The sequence below is a fragment of the Talpa occidentalis genome, unplaced genomic scaffold (assembly GCF_014898055.3).
Source record: "Talpa occidentalis isolate TD23 unplaced genomic scaffold, MPIMG_talOcc4v2.1 talOcc4.10, whole genome shotgun sequence".
In the NCBI taxonomy this organism is placed as follows: Eukaryota; Metazoa; Chordata; class Mammalia; order Eulipotyphla; family Talpidae; genus Talpa; species Talpa occidentalis.
Genome location: NW_023600993.1, coordinates 30,418,605 through 30,432,649, shown reverse-complemented (window position 1 = coordinate 30,432,649; position 14,045 = coordinate 30,418,605). Strand labels below are relative to the sequence as shown.

Here is a 14,045-nt window from a genome sequence, read left to right as displayed (position 1 = left end):
TCACTGCTGCATTAATAAGCATTTTAATAGCTCATTAACTGTCACAACATTATGAGGTAGATACTACTATCATCTTCATTTTACAGAAAAGGAATTTAAAGATTTTTGCCTAAGATCACAGGAAGAAATGAAACTTCATTCTTATAACCACTGCATAAAGTTTTCTGAGGTCCCAAGGATCTGGCTCCAGATGAAACAGTTAACACAGAAAATCTTAACTATAAAAGTATATTATAGTTTCCTCAGTCATTTCATATTTATGACATCACTTGATCCACACTAGTTAAGTAGGAATATTTGGTAGGCAACTGCTAGTCCCATTTACCTCATGAAGGAAAAAAACACACAATGCCAAATGACTTGCCTAACAGGTTATCAGCAAGAATTGATGCTTACCTAGGACACTCTTCTATTCTGATCTAATGCTGCCTCCTCCACATCCTCCTTACAACATTGATTTATTTGTTGCATGGCTCAGAAACTGGCATTTTAAAAAGCTTGCCAATTTACTCTAAAGTACAGCAGAGATTGAGAACAAATAAATAGAGTAAGAGTGGAACCTAGCTTCTGCTAAGCAAATTATAAGTGATAATGATTTTTACTGCTGATACATCAGTAAGATGGCTAAGTTATGGCTGGCAATTCTTATTTTATCCTTGGATATGATGAGTTCTCAAAGCACATTTAATTCTATCTCCAAAACAACTGATTAAAGTATCAAAGGCGGGCCTCCCTGGTGGCACAGGCAGTTGAGCACAGTGCTGTGAAGCTGTCCGCAGTCTCTGCAGCGCGGGTTCGATCCCGGCCGGTCGGGGAGATACCCACATGGCACGGCAGACCTCTCCTGTTTCACCCACTGCTCCCTTCAGCAGTGTATTTCAGTCATTCTGCCTGTTCTATTACCCGCTCTGTCTCTAGTGAATCCTCTCATCCTCCCGCACATCTGGCCTGTACCCCGATTCTTGTATGCACGAATAAATAAATCTTTAAAAAAAATAAAGTATCAAAGGCCCTAAAAGATCAATTTTGTCATTTTTGTATGACGCAACTACAGCCGATTATGATTTACAATAATTCTGCATAACTTCCAAAGATGTCATATGAACAAAGAAAAGTGATGACCAAAAAAATATATTACTAATAATCAATTGTAAGTGCACTTACACTTACACTGGTATAAACTACCTTAACAACACCAGATAGCAGGGGTTGACAAAATTTTTCTGTAAGGAGTCCAAAATAAAGAATTAAGGTTATTATGTAGAAAAAGAAAGTTTTCACAAATGTTTTATCAAATTCAAAATATACCTGATTATCACTTTTTCTAATACAGACGTACTAATGAAAGAAATGTAATTCTTTTCTGAATTACACTTAATTAGGGTTCATAGTGTTCCCTAGCAAAATAGATAGTACTCTCCTACTGCAGATCTGTAATGCGATTTTACATATTTCATCTTTGAAAATATCTTTTCACATAGATGAGTTATATACATAGTATTTGAAATACTGGGAAAGTTGTAACTGCATAGCGCCCAAACTGTTGTGTAGGGTACTAAAGAACAGTATAAAGCAATAAAAGTACCACAAACTGTTGCAGCTACTCAGTTCTACTATGGTAGCACCAAAAATGGAGGAAACAAATAATGCACAAACAAATGTGACTGTGTTCCAGTAAAACTGTATTTACGGACATTGAAACTGGAATTCATAGAATTTTCACATATCAAATTCATTCTTTTTTTGATTATTTCCCCCACAACCAAGTTAACAGTAACTTTATAATACTAATATTAATATTCCCAGTCACCACTGCAAATAATTTTGGCAATTCAAACTGGGAGATGTATTTTATCACTCATTTAGATACAAACAGTTTAATTAATTCCCTATTCTGACAACCAAATATCTCACTCTAATTCTGAAAGGTAAAGAAAACAGGTAATGAAATCTTTCCAGACCTTTAATAAGAAACTTTGCCCTTGACCAATTTGCCCAACTCATTTCCCTACCAGCAGAATGTGAATTCTGAAAAGCAGGGTGTGGGTCATTCATTATTCTGGTATGTCCCACAGCATTTTTCAAACTGCTTTGACACTTTGGCTCATATTCAATAAATGAGTATGCGACTGCAACGAGCTGACAAAATCATCAATCAGAAAAACAAAAACATACAGATTAATTATTCTACTTACGGTTCAGGTTCCACCGTGACAAGTGGCATATCTCTTCTTAGTAAAAATCTATTTTCGGGCACTGGAGGAATCTCTTCTGGGCGAACCACAGGTTTTTCTCTTTTAGCATTTGAATCAGCTGACCTTTTTTCATTGGTATCACTCCTCTCAGAGCGTCTTAGAGAAAACAAACCAAATCACTGATCAAGACTGTAATATTACATTTATAAAAGCATATAAAATTAGATGTTAAAACAGCAAAGCTGCTCTTACAAAGCAGCCAAAAAGATTATACAATTTTCTCTAAGAAAATAACCCAGTAAAAAGCCCACAGTATTAAAATTCTAATATGAAAGTAGTCAATTCTAATTTTCTTCTAAGAGTTTCAGGGATTTTTACATGCAAACACATAAGTCTTTGACAGAAAATGTCTGTGTTATCCCTAGATTTGCCAGATTTCAATTTAAAGTCTAAAAAAGGCCTTTGTTTTTCAACAACAGATAATAAAGTTTATGGAATTACATACTTACCCCATTCCAGGATGTTTGCTTTTTTTAGGTAACACTATGCTGGTGTTTCACACTTACCCTTTTGGGCTCATTGCATGCTTATTTCTTGGCTCTTCTGAACTGTTTATTTCCTTCCTTCTCTTTTTAGAATGTTTAACTTTTGGTCTCTTCTTATGTTTCCTTCTTCTGCTTCTCTCATGGTCAATTTCACTTTCTGAAGATGATTCTGAAGAGGATGAGGAATTGGAAGAGGAATCCGAATCTTCTGAATGAGTTGGTTTCTTCCTTTTTTTCTCAAAAACTTTCAAGAAATATTAATGAAAGTATTAGTACTGGATTTCAGTACAAACCTTTCAGAGCAAAAACTGTGATTACTGAGTATCATAAAACATGCTTTATGTATTACTATAAACTAAAAATTCAAGTGCTCTTTTTCAAGTTCATAATACAATCTGCTGGTGAGATTATAAGGTGACAAAGCCCTTGCCCTCATGAAATCTTTATTATAGTTGGTTTAGATAAGAAAATAAGTAATAACTGTATAAAATCACAAATGATAAGTACTAAAACAGAAAGGAGTGTCAGGAGAACCAGGGAGAGTCAGGTGAAGTTTAGGTTGATATTTGAGCAGAGACCTAAGGAAAGTAGGCTAAGTGAAGTAAGTCCAAAGGAGAAAGAAAAATACTGAACTGTGTCTCTTATATGTGGAATACAGAGAAACTAATACAGATAGAGGCAAAACAACAACAAATCCCAGAAAGTTCACTACAAAACTTAGGCTACCAGAAAGGTTAGAACAAAGTGGGGAAAAGGTACAATGGATTATGGTGGTCAACTAAAGGGTGGCTTGATGGGTAACGTTACCTGAAAGGAAAGATAAATCAGTGTTACCCCAATAAAAAAAAAAAAAAAAAAAAAACCTGAATGAAGAATGTTGCAGATAGAGGGAACAGCCAGCACAAAGTCCCCCAAGAGTTTGGCATGTCTGAAATAAGGGTCACCATGGCTAGAAGACCATGAATGAGGTGACAGAAATAGCAGAAAGTCAGGCTGCTTTATAAACCATTGTAAAGATTTCTGAGAGTTGTTAGAGAGGATGATTCTGGTTACTGTTTATGGCCAAAGGTACAAGCAAAGAGATCAAGTAGGAGGCTATTGCTGCTAAAAGAGGAGCAAGGAAAGAGGCAAAGTCAACAGTTATAAGGCAACTGCAATAGTCCAGGTATGAGATATTGATGGTTAGGGCCAAGCTCGTAGCAGTGGAAATAAAGATTTGTGATACAGGATATGATACAGAGGCATCACGCTGGATACACATATGAATTTTCCACTATTGAAATACTGAAATCAGGAAGTATTTTTAAGTTACAGTCTTCAACACAAGTCACCTGTATTCTAGCTCCCTCTACCTCAAAAGAAAAAAAAAAAAAAGCCCTTACCATCCTTTGTTGATTTCGTGGCAAGTACCCCACAATCAATAACTCGCACATCTGCATATGGTCTGCTTGCAGCATCAGTTTTCAGATTTTCAATTTGTTCAATTACTTCAAAACCAGAAATAACCAGTCCAAAGACAACATGCACCCTGTCACAATAAAAATTCATGTAAGAATTGGCTTGATGATAATTAAGACTTGAACAGTAATCAAGAAAATGGTTATAAGTGACATGTTCACAAAACTTAAAGCAAACTGAGATATGAAGGAATTAAAAGGGATTTTGAACTTGAAATCTGCATCATAAAAGGAAAAAAGCAATTACTCAAACTGGACTTTAAGTTTTCTGCCTTTAAAACAAAAGTTTTTGACTGTTTTATGGTAAAATAGACAGACTGCATTTGATACTCAGAAATCTTCCTCATAGGGTCATGGCTGACAAGTTCATTCATGTGCCCAGGTAAAGATATCAGTGACACGAAAGCCACTGGGTCTCAAAACTACTGTACCCTTTCATCCTTAAGGAAGAGCTTGGTTTTAAGAGATTAATCCAAGGTTCAAGAATGTGTCCTTCAGGGTTCACTCATGATCTAATCTGTTTTAGGTTGGCCAATCAAACACCTCCCAAAGGTAAAAAGAACACATAATTCTTACCCATCCAAGTGTGGAGCAGGTTTTGTGGTACTGGTGCAATAACATCAACACAAAGATGATGGCAAAAACCAGGTGTTCAGGTGAACAAGGCAGAAGTTTTAAAGCACAGCATGTAGAAAACAGAGGTAAAGATAAAAAGACGGGTAAAGTTAAATATTATATACAGCTAAACTTAAAAACCTTGAAAACAGTAACTGTAACCATTTTACTGATTAAAAAATCCCACAAGATTATAATGAATTATAAAATTCTATTTCTCCAATGTGAATATATACGTACACACATATTTGAAATATGCAGCATAAACAAACATTTAAGTTACTCTCAAATCCAAAACAACAAACTGACAACAACAAAAAACCTTCTAAATTTATCAAGGTAATTAAACAAAGAACATAAAGCTCCCTACAAAAAGAAAAGTGTGACCAACACCTGCCCCACACACTTAATTTGGGTTCTTGTAGTTCTTATTTCTCATACGGAATCAGTCTGCATTTTTTTGGCAGGCAGATGGAGGTAGGCCTTAAGAAGTTCTGTTTTCAGAACTCCCTGCCCCTCTTCCTTCAATTAAGGTGAAATTCTGCCACACACAGCACCTCTGAAAATGCAACAGGGAGCAAACCCCTTCAATCTGCCAACTCAAAGTGATGATGGATAGCATTACAGGCATTTTATATTTCCATGACCCAGAAAACACCGAACAGTCTTCTTCTACAGTCACAAACTAATGCTCTTAGGAAGCCTATGTAGCACATGTGGTTAGGATATTTTAAAGCCAAGCTGGTTTTCCCACAGCATTTTCCCAGATCTCCACATTATGTGAATTGCAGTGGGAAAAAAATCAAAAGCAGGTAACTAGACTAAGAAGTATATACCATAAACATCTTAGTTTGTAAGAATGCGAAACAGGTATTTGAGAGAAAGGTCAGTGGGTATCAGGGCATGTTAAAACAGTTAATTGTACTAGAAGTTCCCTTACCAATTTTTTTTTTAAGATTTATTTATTTATGCACACAAGAACTGGGGTACAGGCCAGAGGTGCAGGGAGTGAGAGGATTCACCAGAGACAGAAGGAAACAGAACAGGCAAACTGACTGAAAATACACTGCTGAGGGAAGCAGTGGGTGAGACAGGAGAGGTCTGCTACCCACGTGGGTAGGCTCCCTGGCTGGCCGGGGACTGAACTCGTGCTGCAGAGGCTGCTGATAGCTTCACAGTGCTGTGCTTAAACCCTTGCGCCACCAGGGAGGCCCTCCCTTTCTAATTTTTATATTCATTTTAAGGCAATTCTAAGACATAAGTCAGCAAAACACAAATTTAACCTAAAATAATGATGCTAAAAAAATCATTATTTTACAAGAAACTGTCACACTTGTACTTACATTAAGAATATTCAGTTTTCTAGGAGCACTACAGAATTTAATTTAAAAAATTAAAATGCCAACTTCAGAAGTTGCAGAATTTTAAAGGGAAACTTGGGTTTTAAAACCACTTGTCTCAAACTCTTCCTAAGGACTGAGAACTGGTAATTCAAGCAAATCAATAAAAACAGGCGAAAGGACGGGAAGTTCAGGAAGGAAGGAAATGTAGCAAACTGGTGAGAGATTAATGTTTAAATTATTAAACTAGCAACCAGAAGCAACTACCTTTGGACCTAACTTTAAGTTAGAAATGTGCCTCCTATAAGTATAAAACTTTACCAAAGCACACTAACAATAGGAAGAAATTAGTACATATGGTAGATAGTGCTTCTATTGTATGAAAGATGTAAAGAAGCAAACATTTTAAAGATAAAAATGTTCTACGATATATGGGCTCTCAGGTAAGTAGCAGTGAAAAGAATGAATGGTTTACTGTTTAGATAGATATATTCCTCCTACTTTGTTGATTTCTTCTTTCTCACAACTATCAATTTTCTGGTAGTGGAAGAAGACTAGAGATTTTCTAAAACACAGAGCCCAATTTAATTTGCTACCTTGGCTACAGGAGTTTATAAAATTCACCTTCTGGCAAACCTTTGGAGAAATGGTGAGAACAAAACATTCTAGCTAACTGCAGTAAGGTAACAATATACTGAGACTCAATTTAAGGATGGAATAGCTACCTTTGTCACATTAAACTCAAACTTGGTCCTTTATTTCAATAATGAAGGAGAGAAATTAAGACAAGAACAAATTTCAGCTGGCTCTCTATGCTTAAATTAGTGTGATTAATTCAGTCCACTACTGCATCTGCAATTCAGAATGCAGAAATACAAATTATACTTTAACTAGGTTAGACTACATACTACTGTTATAATACTGAAAGTATCTAAACAAAAAGCAGTCCTCTATAGTGTTTTCAGCCTACGTTCCAGGAATCCCAATACAAAGTAGGTTCACAGGCACTGGGCTGACCAGACATGGATACTGACAAATGGGGTTACAAAAAAAGCAGGGAGAATTGGTATGCTCAGTCCAAGCTATTCAATTTTACATAAAATGGGTGAGGAGATCTCAGCCTGCCAGCTCTTAACTTTATTGAACTTTAAAAACTATACAGGTTTAAAATTTTGGTGACATATGTTCAGTAAGCTAGCATCTTAAGACCAGAGACTATCATACATGTGTAAGTTTACACATGCTTGTAAATATGTGCCTAAAGGAAAAACAACCTCAAAGAACATTTCAAATTATAAAAGCTTTCAACAGTTTCACATTTCCATTTTCTCCTATCACTCAGGCACTAGCTTTCCAGTTTCCTTCATCCCTTAATCTACTATAAAAATATTATGTCCAAGGGTTCATTTAAACCTTGTAAATATTAGAAATTGAAAAGTATCAAGTTACTCCAAAGAGCAACCTATATTTTATACCATTTTCAAAGACACTTTTAGCCTTTATAGAAATTAACAGTTCTGTACTGAAATGAGATCTAAAACCATTATATACAATACAGTCCCCCTCCCCAAAGATGTAGGGAAATTTGATGGAAACAAGCCACTCAGTTAAAATATACTTCCCAGGATTAACCATGAATAATAAAACACACTTGTTTTACATGTATTGCTGCCATACAGATCAAGCAGAAAGTTTTTTTTATTAAAATGGTTCAATGCACATAACAGTAAGATTAAAGAGAAAAAAGCAAAGAAAGAAAAAGAGAGCCTTAGAGTAATGAGACATTACCTTTGGAGCGCACGATGTAACACTCTTTCTGTAAATTTTACACAAAAATGGCAAGAAATAAATTGTAATACACTTTTAAGACAAGACTGAATCTATGTTTTAATATCAATATAACTTTGAAATTAAATATTTTCAAGTTTTATGCAAAGCAAGAAAGCTTTTTAAATGGAGGGCTCTAAATTTTCTTTCACATAGAATATGTATGTAGAGTTGAATATGCTTTAAAAAAGCCTGTGGTGGAGGTGGGAATCTGTTCTGATCTTTAACACTGTAACACTACAGTAGGAATAATAGCCATTAACAAAACACTGCATTTCTTTTCGCACATCCCAGAAACTAGTTACGTCAACTTTCTCAAAAAGAAAATAATATATTTTGAGTATTGAGAAATAATCTGAATGCCCAGGAGCTATCAGTAGAAAGCAACAAATTCAACAGAAAGAATTTAGTCAAGAGAATTCAGATCAAAATTTCAGGGAATTTTTTTTCTAATTCAGTTCAATAGTTATAGAACCTTTCATGCATCTACATTGGAAACCCTTTTTGGTCACCCATCACAACAGACCACCACCAGGAATTAATGAGCAAATGTGTGTGGACTGCAGTTATTCTTCACTGCCATTACGTACTTTGTAGTTAAGCCACTGAAAATAACAATGAAATAATAAAGCAAAAGAACTAGAATGTTAGGGAAACTTCCCAAAAGATAAAAAGGCAAGAGATGAATTTCCTGTAAAGACATTGATACATGAATTACAGTAAAAAAAGAATATGTTGTAAATAATAGTTTTTAATGAATATTGTAGGAAACAATGACTCTTAGTGTTTCTATTTCTGTCTAATGAACCTTTAACCTGCCATTCTTTCTTCCAATTCTTGAAACTATCACACCATCATGGAAAAGGCACCAAACTGTACGAAGTGACAAAAGCTTGTTCAAGAGCAATGGAAATTAGCCAGGCCATAGTGGCTTACTTATGTATACCAAAAGTTACCAAGACAAAAAAGTTTCTGAAAATTCAGCACTAATGTTAACATAACACAAACCAAACAGAACTAGATACAAAATTCCTGCCATATTACTAATACATATATCACATAAACACTATATAATATTAAGATTAGAAATTAAGGATGATACTTAATTATTCAGAGAATTCGGCTTTCCGTTAAGTTTCACAAACATCTTTGTTCATGGAAAATCTTGAAATTCCCTATGAAGGTATCACCCCAAAAAGGGGGGAAAGCTAGAACTTCTCAACACTAGCCTGTCCTCTTACACAAATTCATGAGTATGTGGATGGAAAAAGCATTTCTACCAAAATCAGTTTGCTCCCCAAAATGTAAGCCCTTTATATAAACCACTTAAAATTAAACCATCCCTCAACTCCCCTTGCTCCACTTCTGTGAAATGATCGGCCTTTTCTTCCACTCAGCTGAGCAGCCACTAGGAAGTCTGATTTTTCAAAGACATAGACCACAGTTTAGAAGGTCTTTTCTTCCTCTATACTCCTATTTATGACCCTTAAAATAGGACACTTTTTGTTTAAAGTTCAAAGTTTGACTTCTCTACATATCTTGCCCTCTTATATTTTTATAATTATCACGACCACTGAGGGGGCCACTGACAGACTATTTTCCAAAGCTCTACAGGTCCTTCTCCTCCAGAGTTTGATATAAAGGCCTGTATAGATGGGACAATTGTAACCACCACACCAATGTTCTAACAGCAGGTGATGGAGAAACTGATGATGCTCCTGATCTAGGCAAGCTGATCCTACTGCTTCTCTGCAGCACCTTTCATTCAGACTGATGAAGATTAGGAAAGAACAACTATTCCCTTGGGGCAAAATAATGTTTGCATATAAATCATTCCACCCAGTCAGAAACTTAGGATTAATCTACAAAAGACTTTCTTCCTTTCATGTTCACATTTCACATCAAAATGTTTACCTTTGGAAGTGGGTTAAATATTTTACATACAGAAAAGGAAATACAAAACTAACTCAAGGTATAGTAAAATTAGAACCAAGGCTTCCTGATAACTATGTAATTTAATACAAAGCTATAAACCACCTGCCTAATCTTTTTAAGATTAGTTGATGCTACATTTTCTTTATCTTTTTGATGAATAAAGACAATGAAAATGGGGCCAGAATTAATAGACTATTATGAGTAACAAAGGGAAAAAAGTTTCCCTAAGCATTTTGTTTTCCAATAATGCTTGATGCTTCTAATACTTAACTAAAATAAATTAAGAGCAGAGTAGTGAGTATGATTTATACAGCTGGCTGACAGTGTGCAACTTTCTATTTCTAGCATTCAATTTCTTCCAGGTTATTAAAAACACTCTATATCTGGACTTTATATATGCTCTCTTCATTATTTAGCATTATCTATAGGACAAAAGTTTGGACTAGATGATCTCTAAATCCTTTTCCACTCTTTAAATACTATAGCATTTATTGTTTCTTCTTCCTAGCTTTGGATTAAAAAATAAATAATAAAAAAAGGATAAAACGACTAAATACCAAGCTAACTTGGTTACTACTTTGGTCTCAGGCGTTTGAATTACTTAACAAGAACAAACCATTGTTTCCTCAGTGATTCATGGGGTAGTGCCACATATTTATTACTTCTTTCACATTTCTTGAGCAGTATTTCCAAAAAGAATCAGTTTTCTTCTACTTAGGTCCCCAAAGGCAAAATTATTATGACCAATACAGTAGAAGCTATAAGCAGTTATTGGAAAAATGACAAGTAGCTTTACAGAAGAAAATCTGATTTCATTGTAAACATAATCATTTCACCCAAAAAGGGAAATTGCATAATATGTGAAAATTATGCTTTATAATAATGCATGCCTCAAAAGGGGAGGTATCCAATATGTAACTAATGAACAACAGTTAAGGCACAAAGAAGAATTCTTGAGGAATATTTTACAAATACCCTAACAGCACCAAATTTACACTAAATACACTAATAGTACCAAAATTACTTCTTAGGAATTGCGGTATAACAGATTTGGAAATAAACTGCAAATACAATTGTGCAAAAATGTATTAAAAGTCCTAATTATGTCTATAAAATGGAACATATAATTAGGCAGTTCTTGGCACAGTTCTTATACTATCCTTTTTCAAATTCAGAACTGCTGCTCAAAGTGCCACATGAGGAGTGTAGTGAGAGGGTAAAAAAGCAGGAGCCACCCTTGGGAAACCATCTGATAGCTCTGCAACCATCAACCCTCATAACCTCAAGGTTTAGCACTATTAACTGTGATCATATAAACAACCTGAAGAGAATATGTTTTTATATCACTTTCAATGTCTAAAGGGTCTGACCTTTCAAGACAGATTTTGAAAGATTTTTCTTTTATGGGTTATCATCTCCACTCTACCTACCCTACCTATAAAAGCAAGGAAATATTTTGTTTAGAAATGTAAACATTAGTTTTGATTTTATCCTGTAATCCACAGGGAACACAGCCAGCATAAAATGCACTCATAAAAACTTCTTTTAAAAAAAGGGACAAGAATTTCTTTGTGCAAAATGACTCAAATTACTTCAAGATTGCTTTTCACAGCAAATGATTTCCAGAAGTAAATGTCAAAATGAAAATTTTCTTTCAGTCATAAGTTTCCAGTGATTCTAGTGCAATTTGAAACCTACAGTTAAATATGAAAACAAATAAAAACTTTTAATCCTAACTTATTATTAAAATTTTCATTTGGCATTATAAAAAACAGCAATCCAATGTCAAATTAGGTTATGTAGAAAACAATGATCTTTGTTTGATATTAAACATTCCTAGAAAAGACTTAAACAAATACTAAATACAGAAACAAGATACTTAAATTTTTTGAATGAAGAATCTCACATACTGGATTTTAATTAACGTATGTAGGTGCACCAGTTTGTAATCTAACATTTATAAACAAGCTAAGCAGTGTGTAACAATGGGAAGAAGCTGCTGCTACCTGATAAATCAAATTTTAAATGTACTGATATAAAAAAGGAAATCTAAAAGAAACTTTAGAGCCCTCAGATGGTAGCTTCTTGACCAATGAATCATTATGTTCACAGTTCAGATAAGCTTAAAAATGGAAATGGGAAACCTCAATCAAAGAGCAAACAACTTCTATATGAAATTATTATTTTCAAAAAGTTTCAAAACATCTCCCTTTATTTTGGCCCTTGGGAAGGTTAAAAATTAAAAAAATATTATAGTAAGTAAACATGTAGTCACTAATACTCTATGGGATTAAAAACAAGATACAGGAATAGGTCTTTCTTTTTTCCCATACAACTCCAAGCATTACCATTTTCATCAGCTTTCCATTTTTAGGACATTCTTAGGAACAGAATGACCCTTATCTGAACTATCAGATCATGTTGAGAATCTAATTTTCAGACAAATTTTAAATGTGAGAATTGTTTTATATGAATAATTTACTTCTTTAAAGACAGGGAAGCGCCATTCATACTCATCCATTCAGAAAGATGACCAAAAAAAGTTTTTTCTAATAAACCATTAATAAAATATTTCTCCAACATACATAGCACAACTTTAGAAATTTATTTTCAATCCAAAGCAATAAACTTCAGCTAGAGAATTATATTTTACTTTATATCATGGGACAATAATGGAAACAAAGGTTTGGGCATATTTTAGGTAACAATGTAACTAATAGTGTGCCAAAGGCATTTAGAATTTTCAGGTAAGAAATTAAGGTTTTTGTTGTGCATGCATGTATGTACATATAGAGGTGTTTTAGAAAAGCTAATGAGCATTCTAAAGTTTCCTGAGTGATACTCTCATAAATTTTGGTAGAAATGAGAGCAACATTGGGTTAATTCTACTAAAACTATACCATAGAAATCTCACAAGGTTTGAGTTTTTAATGTTTCCTCAATAACAAATCACCTATCTCTATGCAATATCAGAAAATATTGTAATGGTACCTCTCTCAAATTGACTCAAAGAGCAACATTAAGAGAAAAGGCAACCACACAAAGATTTATTCAAATCAGCTGCTTTCCAAAGTAACTTAATCCAAGCCTATAAACAATTTTAAACATTCACTGGCAGTTTATGCTCCAAGCTAACTTTGGTAAATCAAATCCCCAAATTTGGTAAGAATCAAAAAAGCCAATTTCTTAAGGTTACATATCCTAAAAATAATGTACATCTTCAAGCTATATCTTTTAAGTCATTCTTTAAATGCAGGATGTATGCTGAATGCTGAAGCAATCTTCAGAGCTTATCAGTTACTATAACACGAGAAATTAATAATAAAATCCAAGTTGACAGAATTCTACCATTAAACTTGGTTTAACTATACCATCTTTCTCATGAACAGCGCTTCTCTGTTTAAGAAAAGCTCATCTCTGAATTATGCCTACTCACATGAAAAACTGGGAACCATTGGTATGTTTCCCTCGATTTGCCATTGACAAAAGGAACGCTCTGTCATGTTTGAGAATAAAGTTTTCATCTGTTTGAAGAAAACACAAATTCGTCAGTGTCCAATTATAAACCACCTTTATAGTGTAATGTTCATAGTAATAAACAGAAAGCAAAGGATGAAATTCCTCTTCTGGTCAGTAAAGATACTTGACTGAATATTTAAAAAAATTGTTTTAACTAATCAAATAACATAAGCATAAAAAAGACCAAAAATACTACTTTAAGCCTTGAGGAAAAGAACATATATTTAATACTTTATACAAACAGCCTTAGAACAGTCACTTTTAGTAGCAACATACTTTGGCTAGATGATGTTCTAGCTATTAACTTTCAGGAAAAACTGGTAAAGAAATTTTAGAAATAGCTCTATTATAAAGCTCATTTCCTCCAAATTTCTAATTATCTTGACTAATGGAAGAACATGGGAAAAGCTTAATAATCCTCTTTGTGTTTAATTTCTGCACAGTAAATTTATTACTCAACTGAACTGAAGATAGATTATGAGAGCAAAAGAACAAAAAATTGCGTAAGTTGTAGGGATATGTCTAAATTAAATTCCTTCTCATCAGCAGGATCACAAAATTATCTAAGGAAGAAAGTCCTGTAAAAATGAAATTTCAAGGGCAAAATACAAA

At 34.1% G+C, this 14,045-nt stretch overlaps 1 protein-coding gene across 8 annotated transcripts in view; it reads right to left on the bottom strand.

Moving 5' to 3' along the window:
- NKTR (natural killer cell triggering receptor) overlaps positions 1-14,045 on the bottom strand; it is a 52,506-nt gene that overhangs the window by 15,301 nt on the left and 23,160 nt on the right. For 6 of the 8 annotated variants that reach the window (XM_037526889.2, XM_037526886.2, XM_054693351.1 and 3 more), the window contains 5 exons: positions 13,351-13,438; positions 4,774-4,803; positions 4,123-4,268; positions 2,762-2,984; positions 2,196-2,351 (listed from right to left, as the gene is read on the bottom strand). In XM_037526889.2, the coding sequence (XP_037382786.1) occupies positions 2,196-2,351; positions 2,762-2,984; positions 4,123-4,268; positions 4,774-4,803; positions 13,351-13,438 (643 nt within the window). Of the gene's footprint in view, positions 1-2,195; positions 2,352-2,761; positions 2,985-4,122; positions 4,269-4,773; positions 4,804-7,940; positions 7,969-13,350; positions 13,439-14,045 lie in introns of those variants that run through there. The other 2 variants (XM_054693363.1, XM_054693368.1) reach the window with 2 other exon arrangements.